Consider the following 26,006-nt stretch of genomic DNA (forward strand, 5'->3'; position numbering starts at 1 on the left):
CTGTACTGATTGTTGTTATAGATAGCCCAAAAGAATTGGAAGCAGCCAATACACTGTACTCCATTCTGTTATTCCAAACTAAAATACACATTCAAGCAGAGCTTCCACAGACAATCCAAAAACCTGGGAATTTTGTACATTCACAGTAAGTTATACCTAGAAGTTCTAAGATAAAGACCTTTAAGGAACCCTCTATTTTTGGTATTTTTGAGATAGGGTCTCCCTGTAGCTCCAGCTGACCTGGAACTCGCCATGTAGACCAGGCTGGCCTTGAACTCACACAGATCCAATTGCCTCTGCCTCCCAAGTGCTAGGACTAAAGGAATGTGCCACCACACCCAAGGGAACCCTCTATTTTTTATGTTTCTGTAGAAACAGAAAATACACACAAAAGAAGGTTCTAATAATTACTATAATGTAAACATAGATAAGAGCAATTTACGGAGTACCTGGGCCTAATTAATTTGGGAATTATACATAATTTTGGCTGAAAATTTTGGGTCAGACAATTCAATCAAATAAATTGATCCGTGTAAAATTTTATTAAGAAATTTGGTCAAATCTTTCCAAATATAGAAGTTTTAGATAATTCAATTTATTTTTAAATAAATATTCCTGTTTTTACCAAATTTCATACAGGTTTAAAAAAAGAAAAAGTATAGCATTCTGAATAATCAGGAATTTAAAATTTGAAATTACTTAAATTTTCTAATACGTATAAAAATGGAAATAGATTTTTCTCGGTATCAAGGACACTGGCTTAAAGTAAATAGATCAAAGCTGTATTTTTTAAAACTGAGTAGTAAAAAAGAAATAGAGGACTGGAGAGATGGCTCAGTGAGTGAGGTGCTTGCTGTGCAAGAGCAAGGACCTGTTTGTATCCTCAGTACACACTTAAAATTCAGGCCTGGAGGCACATATCTGTGACCCCAGTACTGGGGGACGGGGACACAGATCCTAGGGGCTTGGTGGCCAGCCATTCCACTAAACAAGGAGCTACAGATTCAATGAGACCCTGCCTCAAAAAAGGAGAGCTCAATAGAGGAAGGCACCCATCATCCTCTGGCTGCCACAGACTCACACATAGGCTTATAGGACCAAACACACATGTATACACCATATACATGCATGTACATATACACATAGACATACTCACACAGAAATATACTTAAGAACATACTAAGCTACCTAAAGCCTATGTTCACGGCTGGGGATGTCGCTTAGTGGTAGTAGGAGAGTGCCACCTTTACATGTACAAGGCCCTGGGATGAATCCCAGGACCCCATTCTCCTAACATACACACACACACACACACAATGAACACACAATGACATGAATACAAGACATTCATTCATAATAGTGTCAACTAGAAACACGTTAAATGTCTTATCAACTGATAGATGCATAAACAAAATGTGGTATATCTGTCTAATAGAATGCTGTTCAGAAATGAACTGCTTCGTGCGTGTTTCATCATAGATGAATGTCAAAAACAGATGAGACCCATTGATCCCCTCTACACTGTATATCAGGAAAGGCAAATTTATAGATTTAGAAAACAGATGACTGTCTTGGTCTAGGGGTAGCAGCAGTGATTAGTTGCAAACACCACCAGGTAATGAAAATGTTGTAAAACTGTATTGTTATGGTTATACAAGTCTGTAAATTGATTAAGATTAAGATCATGGAGTTGTACACCTGAAATTGAGTGGATGTTATTACATGTAAATTATAACCCATTAAAATGTCTTAAAAATATCATTGCAGAAAATATGGACAGTAAAAAAAAATTTTTTAAGCATTTTAATTGATCTCTCCTTGTCAACTACCTTAATCTATAAATATTCCAAACACCTTTCAGTACGCATTTGATCTTATTTCTCTTCAAAAAGGAAATCATGTAACATTCATTTTAATATTTCTAAGTGAAGAACGAACCTCTCAGACAGGGAAAATGCAATGTCGAAAAACAAATACAGCCAGTCTTCCATATTTGTGAGTTCTACATCATGAATGGATTCAACCGTGTACTGAAAATACTCGGGGAAAAAAAATCTACATCTGTACTAAGCATGTACAGGTAACATTGTATTAGAAAATATGAATAGTCTAGGAATGAAATATACAGCCTGTAAGGAAATACCCCGTTTTAAATAAGACCCTTGAGCATCCTTGGATTTCATTGTGGTACACAGTAATAGGCAAGACAGAGTCAAGCATCGGGGAAAGGGGAAGCTTGGTGGGATGAGAATATGAATTGATCTGGGATTACAAAGACACACTCATTTCCCTGGAACTTTGGTAGCATAATTCTGATCAAAGATTTAAAATTTGGTGTAATTTTACTATCATTTGTTTCTCTTAAATAAACTGATGGTTTTTTTTAATTCTTTAAAATTCACATGTAATTCTATAGTGAATTAATTTCAGTTGTTTTTTTAAATTTCCCATAAAGGCCAACAGCAGTGAATTCTTTGATTTCAAAATATGGATTTCAGGAGGAGCTCCTTTACTGTGAGTTTTATTTAAATCCTGTATCTCTTTGGTTGGGGTATAGCCCAGTAGTAGAGTGTTTCCTGAATTTGAACACCCGGTGATGGATACAAAAGAACACAGAGAAAGTCTGCTTTCATGTTTTGGAGGTTCCAGTTCAAGTGTCTGAGGAGTTACTTCTTTGAACCCCTGGTGGGCATTGCTGGATGACACTGTTTGTATTAGGAGTCCAGAGAAAAGTAAGAGGGAGGAGATGGGATTCCCACAGTTCTCTCAAGCACACACCCTTAGTGACTCAAGGACTTCCCAGTAACTTCCACCAGCATCCAATCATAGTAATCCATGGGCCTCTGGAAGACACTGAACATCCAAAATAAAACACAGCTTAATAAATTGCTAATACAAAATAAGAGAACTATGTTTTTTACACTTTTAATCTTAAAATATTTCCTGTTTAAGAAGGTTCAGTTTAAGAGATTTTATATTTATATTAATAGCTATCTGGTGTATCTACCAATCATTTAGTATTGACTACCTGTAGAAGTGTGGAATTAAGAAAGACACAATTTACCAATAAAATGAAAGTGTCTATACACAAAGGTTGTTGGGCGTTTATATAGATTCAAAGTGGTAGGGTTAAGAATACATTTTACTTTGTTTCTCATGGCTTTTTACTACTTTTTTGTTTTAGTCACTGGTTCTTATATAACCAGTGATGGTCTGGAATGTATAATTCTCCTGCTTCTACCTCCCAAGTCCTTGAATCCCAGGCCACTGCCCCCTTGCTTGGCTTACTATTTCACCCTCAAAGTAAATCATGTTTCTCTAATAAAATTTTTACCAAATATATAGCAATGAGGGCTACATGTGATACATCTATGAGTGCTACATCCAGCACTCAGAAGCCTGTAGCAGGAGGTTCTTGAGATCAAGACCACCCTGGGTTTGGAAAACAGTGAGACCCTGTTTCAAAAAAGAAAAAAAAATGATGTAGCAATAAAAATATAGCTAAACTTTTTCTTAGCTCTCCAACAAGCTAACATCATCTTTAAATGGTCTTGTTTAAATTCATTTGAAACATAGAAAAACACTGCTAAGGTCTATGTGGAGGCACAAAGGGACCAAGGATAACCAAAGCAATGTTGAACAAAAAGAACACTGCAGGGGGTATCACCACACCTGATTCATAGCATAGAGCCACAGTAATAAAAACGGCACAGTGCTGGCACAAAAACAGATGCATAGATTGATAGACTAGAAGTGAGGATCCAGATACAAGTTCTTATAGCTACAGTTACCTGAATTTTTTACAGAGGTGCCTAAAATGAACACCAGAGAAAAGGCAGTATCTTTTTTAAAGTAATTACTTAATCTTTCAACTCAGTTATTTTTGTAAATATAAAAATTAACAAATTCAATTTATAAAACTAAAAATTAATTTTTAGTCATAGTATATTTCTAAATGATTTTATGTGTATGATTGTATTGCCTGAATGTATATAAGTGTACCTGTGTCATACAGTGCCCAAAGAGACCAGAAGAGGGCATCAGATTCTCTGAAACTGGAGTTATAGACAGTTGTTAGCCTCCATGCTAGAATTCGGACCCCTGTCCTCCCCAATACAGCCAGTGCTCTTAACCACTGAGCCATCACTCCGACCCTGGAGTGGATTTCTGTATAGTCAAACTAAAACGATCTATTGAGAAATATGTACTTTTCTGATATATTCTAATTTGCTCAGCCTTGAAATTCTGACATACATTATTCATACATACATTAATTTTTCTTTCTTAAAGGCTAATTTTTATAAACTTTTCTTTGTGCTGCCCATCCTTTGATCGTACTTGCTCTTGTACTCTTAGGAACAGCTTTTTCTTTTTCTATTCGCTATGTCTTATTTAGGGAATTCTGGTACTTCAAATGACTAAATATTGTGTTAACTTTTATGTTTTAAATAAAAAAAACATAAGTTTATTTTAATGGCAGGATATGCAGTTTTCATATTGGCCCCAGACTTATCATGGTAATGATAATATTGATATTTTTAGCTAATATGTGTTGATATTTCAGCTACTAATGAAAGCACTTTACATGACTATAGCAGTAGTATTTGAGATAATATTGTTACCGTCCCCATTTCACAGATAAGGAAGTAGAGACGTGAGGGAAATGACTTACCTGATATATTGCAACTAGCAGATGGCAGAATTGAGGCTTGCACTTGAGCACTCAAGCATTAGATTCCATCCTCTGAACTGGGCCATTCGACCTCCAATAAGAATGGTTGATGCATTGCTTCAGGCGAAACAGAAACATAGTAACAATGAAAAATGGTCTGTGGCTTTATTTCACATGGTTCATGTGCCCAGTGTTTTGATTTTTCTAAATATTAGAAAATTATATGTGTAACATTAGTGATTAAATGTAGTCTTTGGTCATCCCTTTACATCAAGTTATGAAATAAATGATAACTTTTTAAATTAATTTTTAACTTGAAATATGAAGTAATGGCTTTACTTATTCCCGTTCCTCCCCCAAATCATCCCCCCAACACTTCGCTTTCATATCACATGTATTCCATCCCCCCTCTTTTTCCTCTCCCGCTCCCTGAAGAGTGTCTCCTTCCCTCCCAGGTTCCGCTTTCTGGTTTTATGACTAGCATGTTGGTTTTTGTTTAGAATTATTCAATATGTTAATACTGTCTGCTTTGAGTTACAAGTTCAACACCTTTAGCTACTTTCTGAAGTTGCCCTGAATTTATAACCTAAGTAGTCTCATAAATGTTAGAAACTTTTTGTTCATTTATGCTGTTTAAATTTTTTAATTCATTGTTTTAAAATCATAAAAGAAAAACTAAACAATAAAGTACTTTTAGGATTTGTACTTGTTCTGATCTATTTCCATTATGTGCGTTTGTTTAAGCTGTGCTTGAAGAACTTGTTAATAGTGGACGCTTACGAGGCACTGTGGTTGGCGGGAGACAGGATAAAGCCGTGTTTGTCCCTGACATTTATTCCAGGACACAAAGTTCTTGGGTCGATTCCTTTTTCAGGCAGAATGGCTACCTAGGTAACTAATTTTTCTTTTCTTTGAAACTAAAATTTCTTCCTAACACTGAAACATTCTTAGAATTGTGCTCTGGATTCACATGCATTTTGCTATGACCAACTAGATTGCTGTGGTTCCCTTTGACTGGAAAAGTCTTCACATTCATTTCTGTAGGTCTAACAACTAAAGTTAATTCCATAGTTACAGACTACAGCTAAAGTACACGAATGCCAGAATAGAGCTAGAGAAATGACGCAGCTGTTAAGAGTGTATACTGCTCTGCAGAGGATCCAGGTTCAAATTGGAGCACCCATGTCAGGTGGCTAAACTGACTAACTCCAGCTCCAGAGGGATCCAGTGCCTCTGGTCTCCATAGGTACTTGCACTCAGATAGTCATACATGCACATAATTAAATAAACCTTTTTTATTTTTTAACATCAAAAGATAGTGTTTTTTTTTAACCTTTCCATTTGTATTAAGATGATATAAACTTCAAGTATTTTTTAAGTCATAAAAATAATTATATTTGCCAGGCATGGCAGTGCACATCTTTAATCTCAGCACTCAGGAGGCAGAGGCAGGCAGATCTCTGTGAGTTCAAGGCCAGCCTGGCCTATACAATGAGTTCTAGGCCAGTTGGGGCTACAGGGAGACCCTGTCTCAAAAAGAACAAAAAAAGAGCTGGAGAGATGGCTCAGTGGTTAAGAGCACTGACTGCTCTTGCAGAGGACCCAGGTTCAATTTCCAGCACCCACATGGTGGCTAACAACCATCTGTAACACCAGTTCCAGGGAATCCAACACCTTCTGACCTCCGGAGGCATTGCATGACACAGGTGCATTTATACACATGCAGTCAATACACTTATACATATTAAATAATAATTAAAAAAGAAAATTTAAAAAAGACAAAAGATAACAATTATATTTTTATATGTTTGTTGTGCTTATTATTGTATGAAGTTGTGCTTTTTCAGTTGTATCCTCAGGAATATTTGTTAACTATCGACTTTGCCACATTTATTTTTATCAGTTATTTAATACTTAGAAATATTGAACTTATCCTAAATTGTGTTTCTGAGATTCTGCCAGCATTTTAATAAAGTAGATTGACTGAATTCAATCTTCAAGACAATGGCCACTTAGTTTTATGAACTATAACCTAAGTCAAACCATATAGCAGATCACACACTTTTATTAGAAACTTGTAATAAATAGCTTAAACATAGGCTAAGATAGGCTTTGCTTATGTTTTAACTTAATCTCTGATGTGATGGCCTTTTTGATTTCTTCACCACAAACTTAGATTAGAACTTTGATATTATTGATCTTCTCAATAACCTGCAGTGCCCTCCCTAACTGTATGTCTGTAAGTTTATACCTGTTTACTGTGCTAAATCATTTTTGCTTTAAATTAGGTTAGAGAATGATTTCATCCTAAGTTGTATAGTGACAGTTTGAAAAATAAAATTCATTCCTTTAACTATAATAAGAAAAATCAATTCCAGTTTTGTTTCTTGAAGAACTGGAACCATTAGCTTTTTCTTTACCCCCTAGTCCTTATTTTATTTCTCTGTAGTCCTGGTGTTTTCCTTTGACCCCTCGGTCAGAGAAGGAATCACACAGCTTGTATACAGGGAGCACTTGAACTAGTTTTTCTACAAAGATCTTTAAATTTGGTAACATAACCAGGGAATATGCCACAATACATTTCTTTTTATATTTATTACATTCACAATCAAATAATAGATTTATGTAGAACTTAGCTTTTTCTGAAAGATGTGATTGACAGTTCTATTCAACTTTCTTATATACTTCTAGAATTTGATGCTTTATCCAGACTTGGAATCCCAGATGCTCTAAACTATATAAAGAAAAGGTATAAGAATACACACCTCTTGTTTTTGAAAGCAGCTTGTGTTGGTCAAGGGCTTGTGGACCAGGTGGAAGCATCAGTGGAGGAAGCCATCAGCTCTGGATCATGGGTTGATATTTCCGTATGTTTTGCCTTTCTCTTAATTTTTGTTTAAACCAGTGACAAATGACATTTTACTAGTACACTCCCATTAAAAAAATTAGCATACATTAGGATAATCTTGACTTTAAAGGTAAATTTTAACAGTCATTGTTACAACAAAAATAATTTTAATTATTTTATACTTAAAGTGTTTTTAGCTTTTGAAGTAAGGGTGGCCTTTTACATCTAGAATACAGAATTCTATAAATTTCAGAACAAACAAAAAAATAATATAAGAACTCATGTCTGTCCTGTTACAGAAATTGGTGAGATTTTTCACATCTGTCTTAGTTTCCTGTCTGGTTGCTTTGGCAAATACCCTGACAAAACCAAAAGAGAAAAGGGTTTTTTGGGTCACAGTTCCAAGATATAGTTCATTATTGCAGGGAAGTCAAGGGGACAAGAACGTGAAGCAGCTAGTTAATCACAGTCATTACATCTGCAGTCAGGAACAGAGAGGAACAAATAAATGCATGCATGCTTGCAGTCCTTGCCTTTACTTTCTCCTTTTTCATATAATCCAGGGCCCAAAGCCAGGGAATGGAACCACCAGCTTTTAGGCTGGGTCTTACCACATCAGTCAACATAATCAAGACAGTCCCCCATAGACATGCCCATGACCAACTTGATCAACACAATCCATCATCTAGACTCTCTTCTGAGGAGACTGTAGATTGTGTCAAACTGACAGTTAAAGCTAAGCATTATAACTTCTTATCTAAGCATTTACAACTGTGCTGGCCTTGGGCATCCTGACACTTAGATTTATCCCTTATCTGCTAATCTCTGCTAATATCTTAACATAAGCTGCTTTAGGCTGGAAGCCCTTTACTTCTGTATTCAGTGTTGACCTTCCCTTCATTAGGTCAAAAAGACACTTAACTATGGTAACATAAACAGGAGACCAATTTATTAGTTTTTCAGTCAGGAAGTCATGGAAGGTCCTTATATAGTAAAGAAAACGTTCTGTTTTGGATAAAACTTCCCAAGGCGTATTTATCTTTGCAGTAGATTTCAAGTACTGTCTGTGTAGTAGGCACCATTCTGTGTTAGAAATAACGGTAGACAAACTATTCTGTGTCAGAAATAACAGTAGAAAAACAAGTTTTTTTCTTATGACAGTTCAAATAACAATTCAAAATAATAATTCAGATGATAGAGCTAAGAAGAAACATTGTACAGGTAGTAGGATTTACTGGTGAATTGTTTGTAGATATGTAAGAGAGAAATTGAAGGATTTGTAGGTTTGGGTGGTGATTTGCACAATTGAGGTTCTTATTGGGCATGCAAGTGGTGAAATTAGGAAAGAAAGGGGTGATATGATTCCAGAGCTTGAGTGCTGATGAACTAGAAATACAGTTTGGGAACTTATGAGCATAAATATACTTCTGAAAGCCACTGAGCTAGTGAGGTTGAGCATGTTTGTAAACACACACACACACACACAATGTGTGCGTATCTATATATGTATATAAAAACAGATTGTATTATAATGCATATTGTTCACTTTCTTTATACTTCTAGCCTCTGCTACCCAGCTCTTTGTCAGTTGAAGATGCTTCCATGTTGCTTCAACAGGTGATGAGACCATTCAGCAAGCAGGCTTCTGCTGTAGTCTTTAGTGACACAGTTGTAGTCAGTGAAAAATTTATAAATGACTGTACAGAGCTGTTCAGTGAACAGATGCACCAAAAAGCTGAAAAGGTATTACAGATTCCCTTCCATCTGCTGATCCTAACAGTCTTTTCTTTCACATTAGTATCATCTGATGTCTTGTGAAAAATGTGTGTGACCCAAAACAAACACTTCATGTTGAACATCGCTGTGTATTATTCTTTTCCATTATTTCTCACACATTTTTTTTCTTCATTTTTATCAGAACTTGTTAGAAGTTAGAGAACTAATTTTATAAAGGTCGCAGAAATGAAGTTATATAGTTTTCAAATTTAAGTCACCAAAGGATATTGATCCAACTTTAAAACATTGAAATGCACAGGAGCAGTACCTGTACATACACTGAACATACTTTGTGATTAGAGGAAGTCCACAAAGTAATCACCGCGCTGTTTTAACTACTGTCTAAAACTTTGAAGCAGAGTTTCTGCCCATTCTGTCTTCATAACTGTTTAATTCTTGTTTGGAGTTAGCACCACCATCTCTGTATACTCAAATATACTGTTAATAAATTCGTGCAGGCCAATTAAACATGTAATTTGTAGTTAGCTGCGCTCTGAAATTTCATTATATTGACACAAAAATAGGATGCCAGAAGGTAAGAGGTAGTTCATTCTAGAGCCAAGTACGGTGGCAGAGATTTAGATACCCCAAATCCCATGTTCCAGCATAGTGACAATTTTATGTAGTTTTTATAGGAACAAAACAAAAAAATACCGTAAATCAAGATATTTTTAAAATACATTTGCAGAAATAATAGAAATGCGAAGCAATGAAACTTGTTATAGGCTTCAGGTGCAAACTGATGACACTAAGCTTTTGGGTTGTTGGAAAATAGTGGTCCACTAAGTTAATACATTCCAAAGGAAAACTAGTGCTCCGTTTTACATTCCAAATTTCATGTATTAACTAAATCTGGCAAAGCCTCACTAATTCCCTAGTTTTCACTTAGTTCATGGACAGAGGAGGGTAATAAATGCCTACAAAGGTAGCTACCGATGATCCAAGATGATCTGGCTTTGGACCACAGCATCCAAACTCTACAGTCAGTGAAGGTCTAATCAGTTACTTAGACTTTCAGAAGATTCCATTTGAAAGTGTGGCTTTTTTCTGGGAACTTTTTTTCACAATTAAAAGTATGAAAATGAGATGATTTTTTGCAGTTGTCATGAAAAGCAGACAAGAATAGATCTGATAACAGGAAACAAATTTAAAAGTGCTTGCTCTGTTTAATTTTTGAATAATGGACCTCACTTTCAAAGAAAAGAATGCCTACCCTGGAAGACTGATGTAAATAAAGAAATTGGCGTGTGTGTGTGTATGTATGTGTGTACATGCATACATATGTCCATTAATATGCTAATTATCAATTATTCTTAAAAGTTAATCACTTTCCTTGTACTCCTAACTATAAAAATTGGTTTAGAGAAAGGTGATCTTATTCAATAAATCATGAATATTTTGAGCATTTTTGTGTAAGAAACCAAAAAGAAAATAGTATTTTTTCTACAAAGTGTATTTTTATCACTAGAGATTATAAAGCTATTTCTCATGAAAAAGAACTGATATCTGAAGTTGGAAATAGTTCGTTATTGTTAACTGTTAACATAGCTTTTAAATAGCTGATATTATCAAGAACTAATCCATAAGAAAAATAGACTTATTTGGTTTGCAACTCACATGTGATCATGGGGGTGATACCTGTTTTGTAGTTTGAAGCATCCAGGTGCCACTGAATTTAGGAGTCTCAAAAAAGAAAAGTACAAGTGGCTTTTTCTCTGGGTTTTTTTTTTTTCTTATTTTAATTGAATTTTTTTGAATTTTGTACGATATATTTTTATGGTATTTAGATCCCCTCCCTATCTTCACCCCCCTCATTATTGCCCTCCCACACCCAGTTTCATGTACGTATAGAGTCAAATTTGTGTCCCCATATGCCCTGTACTGTGAGTTCATCCACTGGAACTTGGTCAGCCTACCAAGAGTCTCCTCCTTAAACAAGATTGAGTTTCCCCCTCCCAGCAGCCATCAGTTGCCAGTAGTTCCTCAGGTAGGGTTGGAGTTTCTTACACATTCCCCCACATCTCTGCTGGAATTTTGTCTGGTTTAAGCTTATGTGGGACTTGTGCATCCTGTCACCATTGCTGTGAGTTCATATGAGTTACTGCCCAGCTGTCTGAAAAACTATTTATCCCTGTGGCTATCCACCACCCCTGGCTCTTACGATCTCCCCCACCCCCTTCCAAATGATCCCTGAGCCAAATTTGGTATAGTTGTCCTATTCAGGGATAAGCAGCACCCCCTTATTCTCTACACATTGACTAGTTATGGTTCTTTATATTAATCTCCATTTGCTGCATGAGGAAGCTTCTCTGCTAAGAGTTAAGAAATGGATTAATCTGTGGGTACAATAGTAAGTAATTAGGAGTTAATTTAATACTAAACATATTTAATAAAATAATACTATTACGCTCGTCCTTATGGTCTGTCACCTGTCTAACCTCAGGTTCCTAGGCCTGATATCATTGTCAGGTATGGGCTCCATCTTATGAAGTGGACCTTAAATCCAACTAGAAAGTGGTTGGATAATCCCATAATATTCATGCCACTATTGCATTGGTGGGCATGCCTTGCCAGGGCAGTTGTAGCTCACAATATTCACAGCTAGGTAAGGTCGGTGACTAATTTTCTCTCTCTATTTTTTGTTTTGTTTTGGTTTGGTTTTTGGTTTTTTGAGACAGGGTCTTCCTGTAGCCCCAGCTGTCCTGGAACTCACTATGCAGGCCAAGCTGGCCTTGAACTCACAGAGATCCTCCTGCCTCTGCCTCCTGAGTGCTGGGATTAAAGGCCTGCAGCACCATCCCCAGACGATTAATTTTAAGGAAGCATGTGTATCACCTTGCAGCACCATGAAAGCTAGCCACTAGAAATGAGGCTTTGAAGTGAGCAGTAGTTTGATTTCTCCTTGTTTGTTCTCCAGCTCACGTATGTAATGCCTTCAGCAGTAGGGTCTTATCATGATGTTTTGCAGTACAGCTTCAAAAGACGGAGTCTTTCTGGCATTGGGCTTTTACTTTGCTTTTACTATAGTATCTAGTAGGGGCAGTGTCCCCCTGTTGTAAGGTAACTCTTTTTAATCTCTTTTTATAACCTATATGTATATACTTTAAGAAGCTTCTAAGCTAGGCATGGTAACAACACATTTAAACCCAACAGTCAGGAAGCAGAGCCTAGCAATCTGTGTATGACTTTTAGGCCTGATGGGACTAGAGTCCCTGTCTCAAAACAACAACAACAACAACAAAGAAGCTTCTATCTTGGTAGGTTTTCATGTTTTTTTTCCTAAGAGTCTTTAATGTTACTTATCCCTCCCAGAACCTGCTCTTCTGCCCTGCCCTGCCTCTCCCCACCCCAGTTTACCCTTCCTAATCTGTCATTCCCCTCCCCACCCCTTTATATCACTGCGTTTTACCTCCCTTCCCAGGAAGCCTCTTCACACCATGTCCATTTATTACTTTCTTGACCTCTCTGGATTTTCAAATTGAAATAATATCTAAGATTTCAAAGCTAGCATCCAGTTATAAGAGAGAACGTGTGATGTTTGTCTTTTGGTATCTGGGTTACCTCCCTCAGGATAATTATTTCCAGTTCCATTAGTACAAGCATTAAGTCAAATAATTGACAAATGGGTCCTCATCAAATTATAAAGTTTCTATACAGCAGAGAACACCATGATTTGAGTGAAGAGGCAACCTACAGAAAGGAAAAGAATCTTCACCAGTCATACCTCCAACAGAGGGTTATCTAGAATATACAAAGAATTCAAACACTAAACGTCAGAAACCCAAACAACACAAATTTAACAGATGGAGCTCCACAAGGGGCTCTTCAAAGATGAAATGCAATGGCTGAGAAATACTTTTTAAAATGTTCAACATCTTTAATCATCAGGGAACTACAGATTAAAACTACTTTGAGATTTCATCTTACCCCACTCAACATGGTTTACAGTCTAAAAAACAAACAGCAAATGCTGGTGAGGACATGGAGAAAGGGGAACTCTTCTGCTGGTGAGAGTGCATAGTAATACGGCCACTGTGGAAATCAGTGTGAGTGTAATTTTTACAGAGAAACACATTTATAATGGCAGTTGTGAGACAAGTTTTATATAGTTCTTAGCAATGAAACAAAATGATAATTGGGATGTGTGTGAGTATATAAACAACTTTTATGCTGTTGAAGTGCTACATATTTTTGCCTACTGAAAATTGTGTTTTATTTTAGGAAATGAAAAATAATCCTGTGCATTTAGTCACTGAAGAAGAACTTAAACAAATTTCTATATTAGAAAATGTTAACACAAATAAAAAGGATAAGAAAGATGAGCGCAGGAAGAAAGCAACAGGTAATAAAACTCATAAGGCTCAAAGATAAGTTTTTTTAGAAGTAGATGGTAATCATACAAAGGGGTTTCATTAGCGTATTTCCACATACACATATAATGTGTTTTGACTCTTCACACCTCTGTTAACTTTTCTCATTAAGTACCCAAATAGTTTACCCAGGGGGCCAATAAAAACAATTAAAACCTGAACAAAATAAAGCAATGCTGAAGTGATCACAGTACTCCATTTTAACTCTACTACAGAGATGGTACAGTAGCAAAAATAACATGGGACTGGCACAAAAACAGACCTATAGATCCACAAGTGAGATAGAAAGAAATGCACGCAGCCTCAGCAGTATGGCTTGACAGAAACAACTGAAAACATAACATTGGGGTCAGGAGAGAAGGCTCAGCAGTTAAAAGCACTGACTGCTCTTGCAGAGGACCTGGGCTCCATTCCCAGCACCCACATGGTGACTAACAACCATCAGTAACTCTAGTGCCAGGGGATCTGAAGCCCCATTATGACCGCAGGCATTACATAACACAGGTGCCCTTACATACATGTAGGCAATGCACTCGTACAGATAAAAATAGTAAATATTTTAAAAAATAAAAGCATCGGGAAAGTGACAGTCCCTGGAACAGGTGCTGGGATAAGATGAGTATTTGTTGCACTAAGTCCTTTGAAAGGCCTTTCATTTGAGTCACTTTTAATTTTAACTGCTACTCAGAACAAATTTTTAAATCTTTTGCTAATTAAATTTTAATCATGAAAATAGAAATGTCACTGATTGTGTATTCTCATTTGTGTAGGTGAAAAATAAAAACCCTAACCTTCTCATCTGTCCCTGTCCCCTGTCCTCCCTTTGGATTTTCATATTTGCCAAGTTCCCATGACTTCAAAGCCTTGGTCCCCAAGCACCTAGAGTGCCACATGGCATGTTTTAAGAGGTCCATGAAGATACATTGAATGAGTGACCCTCCATTGAAACTGCATGTTAATTTCCTTTTTAAATTCACACTGGAAATCAACACTGGTCTGTTACCAAGTTGTATTGGAGAAGTATGTGTATTTTGCCTACACTTTAGGGAAACAAATTTTTAGTGCTGTGTCAGGATTAAAAACTTTGATAACAGTTTTTTTCATTAAACACAGATGCATCTAACGTATTGTTAAAACATAGTTTCTGCTATGGAACTGCAATCCCTTTCATTTTATCATTTTATCCAAAGATGCAGTTATATGGAGGCTGGAGATATGGCTTACGTGGTTAAAAGCACTGACTGCCCTTGCAGAGGATCTGAGTTTGGTTCCCAATACCCACATGGTGGCTCACAGTTGTCCCTGACTCCAGTTGCAGGAGTTCCGGCACCCTTTTCTGACCCAGGCATTGTATAACGTGGGTGCATTTACATAAATTCAGGCAAACCACTCGTACATATAAATTTTTTTTAATTTAAATAGATAAAAATAAAGATGTAGTTATAAATATGCCTTTGTTGGTTGATGACTTAAGTCTCTATAGTTAGACCATTTCTTTCTAAAAGTTACAGGTCATCTGGTGCTTTGTTCTCAGTGGTTGTGAGTTGTGTGACAGTAATTATAGTATGTGAAATCATGTCAAGTACAAATATCCTCCCGTAAGAAACTTATTATCAAATATTAAAGAGGCATTTCACTTTCAGCATGTGGCTTTCATTTTTTTCATCATAAAAACAAGGGGGAAAGTAAATAAATTCTAAAATATGATAATATCTAAGGTAATTCTACTTAGAAGTTAGAAAAATGAATTTAGCTTGTATTACTGAGTAATCTTTTATGATGAAAACTTCAGTAAATAGTCTGTTTTATAGAATAGATATCTTAAATGTAGACATCTAAAAGCAAACAACTACTTCACTAATATGCTTTCACCTTTATTTATAGTACTTAAGCTTATCTCATAATTACAAGTTTTTAAAATCTATAGCTAAGCAGTGGGTGATTGATAGTGGTATTTTCTGTTACTGATTTAATATTCATAGGCATTTATTAAGCATCTGTTATGTTTCATGCATTGCTATAACTTCACGAATTCATAATCGGTATGACTGGAAGATGAGTCAGGTATCTCTCCAAATGCAGATAAATTTTTCAGCCAAGAAAATGAAATGGAAGTAAATTAAAATATGTGAAACATGAGATTAATGGGGGTAAAATGATGCTGTGAAAACAGATGAGTCGGCATAAGGGTTTTGTGGGATTTGTTTTGTTTTGTTTTTTGATGGTAGATAAGAAAAGGTGGAAAATGGATTTGGCTAAGAAGAGATCAGAAAGTTACCGAAAAAAGACATTAAGGAGCCTGCAAACTACAGCTAGAACAAGCAGTCTCAGAAGGTTGCTTAAATTCAAGAGACTTCACAATTTTTATTGATTGACTTATTATTATAACCTTAATATGAAAACTTCAAGCTTAAAAAGAACTTAAAATTTTCTAGTGTGCCTTTTATTTCTCTATTAAATATGCTTAAATATAGCAATGTAGTGACGTCATTTTCTAGAAACAATTAATTATACAATGCGAACTAACGGCATCTCTACCAGAAGGCAGTGGAAGTGTGCGAGGTGGAGGCGGGGGCAATGCCAGAGAATACAAAATTAAAAAAGTCAAGAAGAAAGGAAGAAAAGATGACGATAGTGATGATGAGTCTCAGCCAGCTCATACTGGTGTGTAGCTTTTTTCACTTTATGTATGTGTGATTTTCTTAACATTTTTCTTAAGATGTGTGAGAAATGTATTTATATAGAAAGTAGTTGCTTTGTACATTGTCAGTTGGGCGCAAATTTCATCTGTCACCGTTTAATGATATCAGCCCACCAACTACCCCATCTCAAATTTCAGTTAGCCTAATTACCCTGGTTTGTTAACTGTGAGTAGTTAGACAAAGTATAAACTTTGCTGTGAGCTTTTCAGGTCAGAATTCATTATATAAGTAGCAGATGCCTATCATGATCTGTAACAGTAAAGTCACCATATTAAGGTTTGTCAAGAATTGATCTCTGCACATTCATTATTCTTCATGCAAAATCAGCAAAACATATAGCTGTGTTGCCTCTTTGTCTCCTAGTGATGAACCCGTGTTACAGTTTACAAAAACAGATAATTCAAATAGGGAATTGACCAACAAAGACATAAGTGAGCACAGAACTGAGTAGTGTTAACACTGGAAATTGCACTTTAGCTGACAGAGACTTGTAATCCCAGCACTTAAGAGATTGAAGGCAGAAGAATCAGGAGTTGAAAGCCAGTCTTGGGTACATAGTGAGTTTGAGGCCAGACTGAGCTATATGAGACCCTATCTCCGAAACTAACGAAAAAAGATTTGGAATCAAGCATAAGCCTGAGTAATGGAATGGTGTCTGGAAATGTTGACTCTGCTGTGTTCAGGAGATCTGCAGACAGAGAAACTTTGGAAAGGCTTATGGGTATAAACACAGAACGTCATTGTGACAAAAAGGATGGAAATGTCTTAGAAGATTTAAAACAAGAAAATACCAAAACCTTCACCCTGAAAGAATTCTTAGAAATACTTGAAGATATTGAAAATGTAAAGGATAAATGTTGGAAGCTGATCCAGAGGATGTTATGCTTCTTTAACTTTTACATTGCCTAAAAGTTTGTTGCTTATATCTAGGAGAGAGAATTAATTAAATGCATCTTTCATTTCTTAGACTTCTTAGTATTTGTCAGGGTTAACTCTACAAGAAATAACCTATTTTGCTCTTCTGAATCCAGTTGTATTTTTTCATTTTTGTTAAAGGTTGGATAATGACACATAGTACTCTCTTCCCTCATATCTCCAACAACAGCTGAAAACACAGCAAACGTCAGATGATGATAATATGAGATTGATATTTTTCTTCCAGAGTTCATTGCACTGAGCTACAAGCCTGGAGTTTCAGATACTGAGTCATGTCTGTAGCTAGTAATGTGCTACAATTTGTAATAGCACAGTTTCTTGGGCGTTTCTTTAATGTAGTCTAAAAAAGGTCAAACTGGCTATTGTTCATAATGTGCAGAAAATAGTGATAACTTAAGGGAAAGTGTCTGCAATAGAGACTTACTCGTTTTATCTACCCTGATTTTAAATAATATTGATATGGTCTTATGTGTGTTTAATTTTTTTATTTTTGTGTATGTTTATGAATTTACCTATTCCTCAGATGTACTGGGGATAAGGGTAATGTGAAATTGTTAAGAATTCTTCTCTAATACCTGTAATCTTAAATAAATGAGGCATGTGATATACTTTTTTGCACATAGATTACTGAGGCGCTATAAAAGTAGTAAAACCATTCTACCTAAAAAGTAATTTCAGTGCTTTTGAAAAAGTGTTGTGTTGTACTCTTTGAAATGGAGGGTGAAATTAGGTTCTCAACTGAAATACAGAATCAAGTCAGTATGAAAGATTACTGGAAGGAAATATAATCTAATAACTTGTAAATGGCATGCAAGAAGCAAACAGGAAATCAAACTGCTTAGTGTGAACATCAGGATTAGAGAGCAGATCTCAGAAAAGAAGAATAGAACTTGGCTGTCTACCCTGAAGCTTGAGTTCAACTGTTTAGATGTTGATTCATACTGAAAATTGAGTTTTGAGCCATTTTATTTTGTTACTGAGGTTTCACCTGTAGAATCAATAATCTAATTTAGCTGGAAATAATCACTTGTATGAAAGGTATAACTTTACAGTTTATAAGGGAAATATTGTTAGCTCTCTTTCCTAGCCAGACTTTTCCAAGTAAGTTGGTAGACACAATCGAAAACTAACTCCATTGCATTACCTGCATAGTAATTTCCATTAGTATAGAATTACCTTTGTAAAGGTAAAGATAAACTATGAGGGTTTCCCTCATTTGTATCTTTTCAAAAAATAAATTTTAGCTTAGACAATTCTGTTTGAGTTGTGGTTCATCGGATTAGAAAATCATTCTGAAGAGTGATTGGATTTTAATAAATACTCAGTTTTATAAAGAAGGAAATTCTGCTCGGTGCCTGTTGTTAGACAAGAAGTTACCCTTTCCTAAAAGATCACCTTTTCTCTACTTGATTGTTTTGATATTCTGCTATTTGCATCTCCCAAGTTAAATGAAAGTAAAAGATCATCTTTCATATTTTTAGTGTCTTAAAAATAGTCATTTTTAAGGGAATGATCAGTTAAAGAAAATCTTCCATATAAACTTTTTAAACTGAATTTTATTAGATACTAGTATTTGACTGTAGCAGTTTTGTTTTCATAAAAATAACATGAGCCTCTGGCTAAGCTGAATGCATTGTCATCTTGTTAAACATGTTAACACCTTGTTTGGTTTTGGCTGCTTTGTGTTTCCATTTTTTCCCGTTGCATATGTCTGTTACAGGAAAGAGAAAGCCAGAGATCACTTTCATGTTCCAAGATGAAATTGAAGATTGTTTAAGAAGACATGTGCAAGATGCTCCAGAAGAGTTTATTTCTGAACTTGCTGAATACTTAATAAAGCAAGTATAAAATATGTGTTTTTCCATTTTTTGGTTAGAAGTATAATTTTCACCAAGATCTTTTAAAAACACATTTTAGGGTTTTATTTTTGTTGTTGTTTACCTTTTCAAAGCTTGGAATTTAAGCACAAAATTCCAAATTCATTTGCTTACAGAGGCAATTCAGTTCAGTTTGGCTCATGGTCTGGACAGTGTGGACAGTAAGACTGAGAATCTTTGGATGTTGCCCTCATTAGGCCTTAGCTATGACTGATTGCTAAGTAGTCCCTTACTGAGCATGAAAAATAACAAGGAAAGGAAAAAAATCTGTTTTGGTTTGACAGAAAATAAGCAATGTTTTACTTTTAGGGAGAAAAAATAAAGAGGCCTCAAAAAGCATAAGTTTAGTTAGATAATTCTACCTTGTGAATTTGCCAAGCTAACTTTATATGCAGAAAATGAAAGAATTTCTACATAACCTGGCTGCTGTTAACCAGACCTGGTCATCTCAGGTTAGTCCCAGCATGAGCCTCCATAAAGGCAGTACAGGAGCCCAATGCCTCTAACTTTTTATTTTAAAAGTAGAGTTTTTGTAGTGAGATTTTTTTTTATTAATGTAAATAAAAATATTTGTGTATAAATACATTACGGAACATTTTCACATGTAAAATAGGAGACAGTTGCTGTTGGTTATCCACCATTATTTTTTAAAGAATCTGTTGAAAAATGGAAGCATAAATATTAATGCTTTAATGCCTTATCTTGATAGTACTTTAGAAATTGAGAGATTCTATGTTGTAAATACAGAAAATGAGGAAAGACTTAGATTCTGCTAGTCTCCAAATTAATTTTAAAGGTCTGTTTGATTTGTGGAGTGTTTGTGACTGTTATTCTTATCATCTTTAGTGTGACAACTTTGAATACTTTAAAATTTAGAAAAATAAAATAATCCTTATACGTTATAATTCTTGAGCCTGGCAAACAAATTTTTTTAATGAACCCTTTTCCAAATTAATTTTTTTTCTTAGATACCTTTCTTAAGCTTTATTTCAATATAAGCAAAACTTCTTGCTTACATAATTTTAATTAACTGTATTTGGTTTTGTGCACAGACCTCTTAATAAAGCATATCTTGAGGTGGTACGTTCTGCATTCCTGTCTTCAACTTCTGCTTCTGGAACTAGCAGAAAACGCACAATCAAAGACTTACAAGAAGAGGTTTCCAACCTGTACAATAATATCCGATTATTTGAGAAAGGGATGAAAGTGTTTGCAGGTATACTTAACGCTGCCTTTCTCGTTGATTCTTCTAATTCTGGGATGAAGTCAGTCTTGATAAAGTGTCTTTCTTTTCCAGATGATACACAGGCTGCTCTTACCAAGCACTTGCTGAAGACAGTGTGCACCGATGTCACTAACCTCATTTTCAACTTCCTAGCTTCAGATTTAATGATGGCGGTAGAGGACCCTGCCACCATTACAAGTGAAGTATGCTAGTGATTTGCTTGCTACTTGATGTAATTTGAGTCTGAGCATGTTTTTATTTTCTTTCATTTGAAAGAGCTTACAGAGAAAATAAAAGAGGAAAGAGTTTCTTGTAGGAAAAAAGATTTAAAGATTTTCATTCAAATATAATTTAGCTCATTTGTAATTTTTAGCAGGAATGGAAATATAACCAAACTCCTGAAAGTAAAGTGGATTATTATTTTTATACTAAGTAAGGGTTTTTTCCCTAATTATTTCTATATCAGTCTCTCCTCTTTCTGTTGATTTATAACTCCTTTAATAATTTGTCCAATGTATCTAATTTCACACTCATTCTTTTGATGGCAGTATTTCACTTCAGTATTTAGATAAACTCAAGTTCATTTATGTAAAATTAGGATTTTGGGGCTGGAGAAATAGCTCAGCAGTTAAGAGTTCTTGCAGAGGACCCAGGTTTGATTCCCAGAACCTACAACCATCTGTTTCCAGAGGAACCAGATGTACTCTTCTGACCTCTGCAGGCATTGCACAACATGAGTGCACTTACTTTCGTGCAGACTATACATTCATATGCATAAAATAAAAATAATAAAATATCAAAAAAATGAAATTATGATCTCAAACTGAATCTCAAATTCATCATCTCCCCACTTGCAGTGTGACTAGAGCCATGGCTTAGTTACCTAGAAGTAGGAAGGCGTGCTCTGCCCCTAAGGTGATCACACCCTTCTTCCTCCTCCCTGGAACTCTTTATGGTTGGAAATTTAGAGAAAATGAAAGAGGTCAGAGATCTTCATGTGACTGACTATATTTATAACTGGCTTTGAACTTGGAGAAACCACATCAATCTAATTTTGTTACCACATAGATGGCATGAGTTTTCCTGAGATGTTATTTGATTTTACTTGAGTCTTTCATAGTAAGGACCATGTCCCAACCCCAAACAGAGGTGCAGTTATTTAGTCTTCCTACCACTGCAAGATACTGGCCTCCTCCCCTTTCATTTCGAACAACTATCTGGAAAGTTTCATGTCTCCTTTCCCTTTGCCAACTTCTAAGAAATCCAATATGGCAGGCTTCCTTCATACCCTTCTCAGCACAGTACACCCTTCAGTTCGTTCTATCAAGCCATTTCATCAGGCCTCGTCCTAAACTTTCACATTCAAAGAATGATCTGACTATAGTCTATAATACTATCAAACTTCACAGGATCCATATATGTGGCAAAAGATACTGAAAGGTTCCGTACACCATGTGTCATACAGCAGCTAGCCACAAAACAAGATCCCATTGCTTTTCCTACAGGCAGCCCTGGTCTATGTGAGATCCACTGTAGCTATGCCACACCTCAGGCAGCCCTGGGGAAGAAAAACCACTTTCTTTCCACCCAGTTGAAAAGAGAGTGAGTAGCCTTGTACCCCAAACTCCGTACTTCCCACAAGGTCAGTGACTCTCTAGTCTTTCACTGATGTTACTAGAGGGCTAGGATGAGGAAGACTGCATATATTTTGTGTTTTGTTTGGATAATGGAGACTAGCTCTAATTTTGGGATATCTTTAGGATATTCTTATCCCTACTTTGATAACTAAAATTCAAAAAGCAAGATAAATTCTACTTAGCATTCTATTACAATACTAACTATACAGGGGGTGGTGTTTTTGTCTGTTTCATATCATACCCACTGTATACCAAAAACAATGCCAAAAGAATTTTTCCCTTACAGATAAGAAAAAAAATTTTAAGTAAACTGACAGAAGAAACCAAAGTATCTCTCACAAAACTCCATAACTCTCTGAATGAAAAAGTAAGTCAACTCTAATTAATTAATTAGGCACTGCTACTAGAACTTGTATGTGATAGAACTTTAATACATCTTTAATCAAAATAATTATAAATCCAGTCTAAAACTAGGATTGTGTGTTCAGGTACATCTTTGGGAGGTGACGGGAAAGGAGGGTGGGAGCATTTAACATTTTTAGCCCTAAATCACAGTTTCTCTTTAAGAAGATGAATACCCTTTTAAAGATTATGTTTGGAGTATAAAATTACAAGACAAATTAAGGGATCTATTTTTAGGTACATGTAAATAAAAGTAAATTGTGGTATTAAAATATCTTTAGAGTATCGAAGACTTCCTCTCTTGTCTGGATTCTGCAACAGAAGCTTGTGATATCATGGTGAAAAAGGGAGACAAAAAGAGGGAAAGGTAACATTGACTTATTCTTGTAGTGCCGCTCCTAAAACGGAATGGGAATGCGACTGTCTGAACCCTGCACCAAGAGCTGTATTTACACGTCTGCAGATTTGCAAGTTTATTCAGTTCCCTGATCTCCCAGATGATTAGCTTTGTGACCTCCTTCCAGGAGATCCTATGTAAATTAATATAGTTCTGTTTGATCCTCAGCAATTCACTGTAAACTCTGTCTTTAATTTCCTAGCATGTTAGTAATGTTAAAGCTATGTGTGTGTTTGTGTGTGTGTGTGTGTGTGTGTGTGTCCCATATTTAAACAATGCTTTAAAATGTAGTATCATTAAACTGGAGAAGCTAAAAAATGAATACTAAAGAGAAATCATTTAGTGAGTCCTTGTTAAATTATGCATTTATGTTATTGTTGTTTAGGCAGATACTATTCCAGCATCGGCAGGCACTGGCTGAACAGCTGAAAGTCACGGAAGACCCTGCTCTTATTCTGCATCTCACGTCGGTCCTGTTATTTCAGTTCTCAACCCACAGCATGCTTCATGCCCCTGGAAGATGTGTCCCACAGATCATTGCTTTTCTTAATAACAAAATCCCAGAGGTATTGCATTTTTAATACATTTGAAAGTTTCAAGCTTTTAAACTTGAAATATTTTGAGTGGATAGATGTGAATCATTGCAAATTCTCAGGCAAAAAGAAAGAAAAAAAAAGCCACTAACACCTGTCTGCTTCCAGCATGGGGACAGTGAATTATGGGCTGAGTTTTGTTTTTTGTTTTTGTTTTTTTTTAATTTAGTATAATTCAAGAATCTTTTTCAATTTTGTATGATCTGTGGAGAAGAATACCCTGATTTTAGAAGTTAGGCTTTTAGAAAAGATATAAGAAGACCAGCACTTGTGTTTCATCATCCTTGTTTTAATGTAGCCTCCAAGGATCAGTTCAAATGTCCTATCCTATACAAATTCACCAAAGGAACCCAACCCCTAGCTCAGAGTGATTTGACTTCTTTGAACCTCTATTACTTTGTATCTTTTGGTGGTTGGACCTAGCTAAGTCAGCCTCCATAACAGTGATGTGCACATGTTTTATTTCCCCTAATCCACTAACTCCTGGAGATCACAGACCTTGCTTGCCAGATTGAGCTTTCTACCTCTATGGCCATTCTTTTCTAAAGATGAGGCCTTTCAATTTGTATTGCTCAGCAAATCCTCCTTCATGTATTCACAGAAAGATGTGTGTTACACATCTGTGTGATACATGTTTTCCTTTCTTTTCACAGGATCAGCATACTCTCTTGGTGAAGTATCAAGGTTTGGTTGTGAAACAGTTAGTCAGTCAAAATAAGAAGAGTGGGCAGGGAGAAGGTCCTTTGGGTGATGGATTAGACAAAGAACAGCAAGATGTCACCAATACTACTCGGAAAGAGCTTCAAGAACTGTCTTTATCCATTAAGGACCTTGTTCTGAAATCCAGGAAATCATCTGTGACAGAGGAGTAATGATCTTCCTTTAGTTATGTAGTGCCTAGTGAATGGTCAGAAAATCATAGTCACTCACCATACCCTCATCTCCCCTAGCAATTCTTCCCCATACAGTTTGAATAAAATTGTGCTATTGTGTATATAAATCTTATAAAAATGTGAATATTTGTAAGTTGGGTTCTCTATGAAAGATTTTCTTTTCAGATAAATTCTATGTTTAATTTTTTTCCACATAAAATTATTTCACAGAGTTTGGGAATAGTGGTGCACACCTTTAATCCCAGCACTTGGGAGGCAGAGGCAGGAGGATCTCTGTGAGATCGAGGCTAACCTAGTCCACATAGTGAGTTCCTGGTCAACTGGGGCTACAGGGAAGCCCTGTAGCACTAAGAGGTGGGGAATGGGAGCTATGTGACCCAGTTGGTAGAGGATGCATCTGTTGTGCATGGAGCTCTGGGTTCAATACCCAGCACTAGGAGTGATGATGCATGCCTGTAATCCCAGCACTCAGGAGGTGGCGGCTGGAAGATCAGGAGTTCAAGGTCATCCTCAGCTACATAGCAAGCTGGAGTCCAGCCTGGGTTATACGAGACCCTGTCCCTACCCCGTAAAAAAAAAAAAAAAAAAAAAAAAAAAAAAATCACAGAATTCTAAATCTAGAACACATTATATACTTTAGTTTTCTTCTAGATGTTAAAACCAAGAATAAAATGTAATACTTTCATCTTGGGCAAGGACTTGTTTGCTAACTAATTTCTAAATGGCATTCTTATATAGATTTAGATCAAAACTAAAAATATGGTCATATTTTTGTCATATGTCAGAAATAAAAATGAGCCTGGAGTTTCACTTTTAAATTAATAGAGAATGCTTCAAAACTAGACTTTTTCAAATATGTTTTGGATTGTAAAGCATTGGCTCTTGCTTTGGGCAGAAAAAAATCCTCCCACGAAAATGTTTACGGAGCTTCAGAGGTGGATTAGCAGGTGAGAACAGAATGCCAGAGGAGCTGCGCATTCCTGTGCTCCCTGGGCTCCTGACAGCAGTGAGATCTAACATGAAATATGTAGCTGGAAGGTGCAGGTCATGTTTTATATTGGAATGTCTGAAAATACAGAGATTTTCCTTTGATTGGCCCGGTTTTCATTTCTGAGATTTTTGTTGTTTTGTTTTTGCTGTCGGAGGCTACTGTAACCCTAACTTTTTGTAAGAGCCTGTTTAACACATAGTTGGGTTGCTCCTTCTAGTGAACAGAGGATCTATAAGTGCATTTAAGTCATTGGGACTTTTTAGTCTAAGTACAGAAATGCTTATAAACATAGGTATTCTAGTTTTCTTAAGATTATTAGTTAAAAGTAATTAAAATAACTCCTTATAAAATAAACTGAATACGTTTTAAGCAGCATCTTTTAACTTGTCAAAAATGAGTTATTTTGAATGTAATAAATCTGAAATATTGAAAGAACACTACTTTATAAAATTTCTTGTTACACTGAAATTTTTATATTTTAAAGTGTTTAAATACAAAGATATGACTACCTCTTTTCCATTTTAGACAAAGTGTTAATTCTGCATGAAAGTAATGTATTATCAACTAAGCATTTTGCTAAACTTGATGATAGAGCTATAACATTAAAAATGTTTTTACATGGGTAATTTCCTATTGCATATTTTCATATAAACAAAGAAAAATGATAAGTCCTCTGTGACTAGAAAG

The 26,006-nt window shown here is 35.8% G+C and overlaps 1 protein-coding gene across 2 annotated transcripts in view; it reads left to right on the plus strand.

Annotated features, from left to right (window-relative positions):
- Positions 1 to 24,672, plus strand: part of Ufl1 (UFM1 specific ligase 1) — a 33,635-nt gene extending 8,963 nt beyond the window's left edge. Inside the window, exons 7-19 of one of the 2 annotated variants that reach the window (XM_008839600.3) lie at positions 2,456 to 2,514; positions 5,417 to 5,563; positions 7,364 to 7,539; positions 9,084 to 9,263; positions 13,518 to 13,638; positions 16,208 to 16,330; positions 19,025 to 19,142; positions 20,234 to 20,397; positions 20,479 to 20,609; positions 22,330 to 22,410; positions 22,727 to 22,812; positions 23,228 to 23,408; positions 24,089 to 24,672. In XM_008839600.3, coding sequence (XP_008837822.1) covers positions 2,456 to 2,514; positions 5,417 to 5,563; positions 7,364 to 7,539; positions 9,084 to 9,263; positions 13,518 to 13,638; positions 16,208 to 16,330; positions 19,025 to 19,142; positions 20,234 to 20,397; positions 20,479 to 20,609; positions 22,330 to 22,410; positions 22,727 to 22,812; positions 23,228 to 23,408; positions 24,089 to 24,307 — 1,786 coding nt within the window. In that variant the 3' untranslated portion in view covers positions 24,308 to 24,672. The remainder of the gene's footprint in view (positions 1 to 2,455; positions 2,515 to 5,416; positions 5,564 to 7,363; positions 7,540 to 9,083; positions 9,264 to 13,517; positions 13,639 to 16,207; positions 16,331 to 19,024; positions 19,143 to 20,233; positions 20,398 to 20,478; positions 20,610 to 22,329; positions 22,411 to 22,726; positions 22,813 to 23,227; positions 23,409 to 24,088) is intronic. The other variant, XM_008839601.3, reaches the window with a different exon arrangement.
- Positions 24,673 to 26,006: the final 1,334 nt, after the last annotated feature.

This window comes from Nannospalax galili, unplaced genomic scaffold, assembly GCF_000622305.1.
Source record: "Nannospalax galili isolate Female #2095 unplaced genomic scaffold, S.galili_v1.0 scaffold78, whole genome shotgun sequence".
Classification (NCBI taxonomy): domain Eukaryota; kingdom Metazoa; phylum Chordata; class Mammalia; order Rodentia; family Spalacidae; genus Nannospalax; species Nannospalax galili.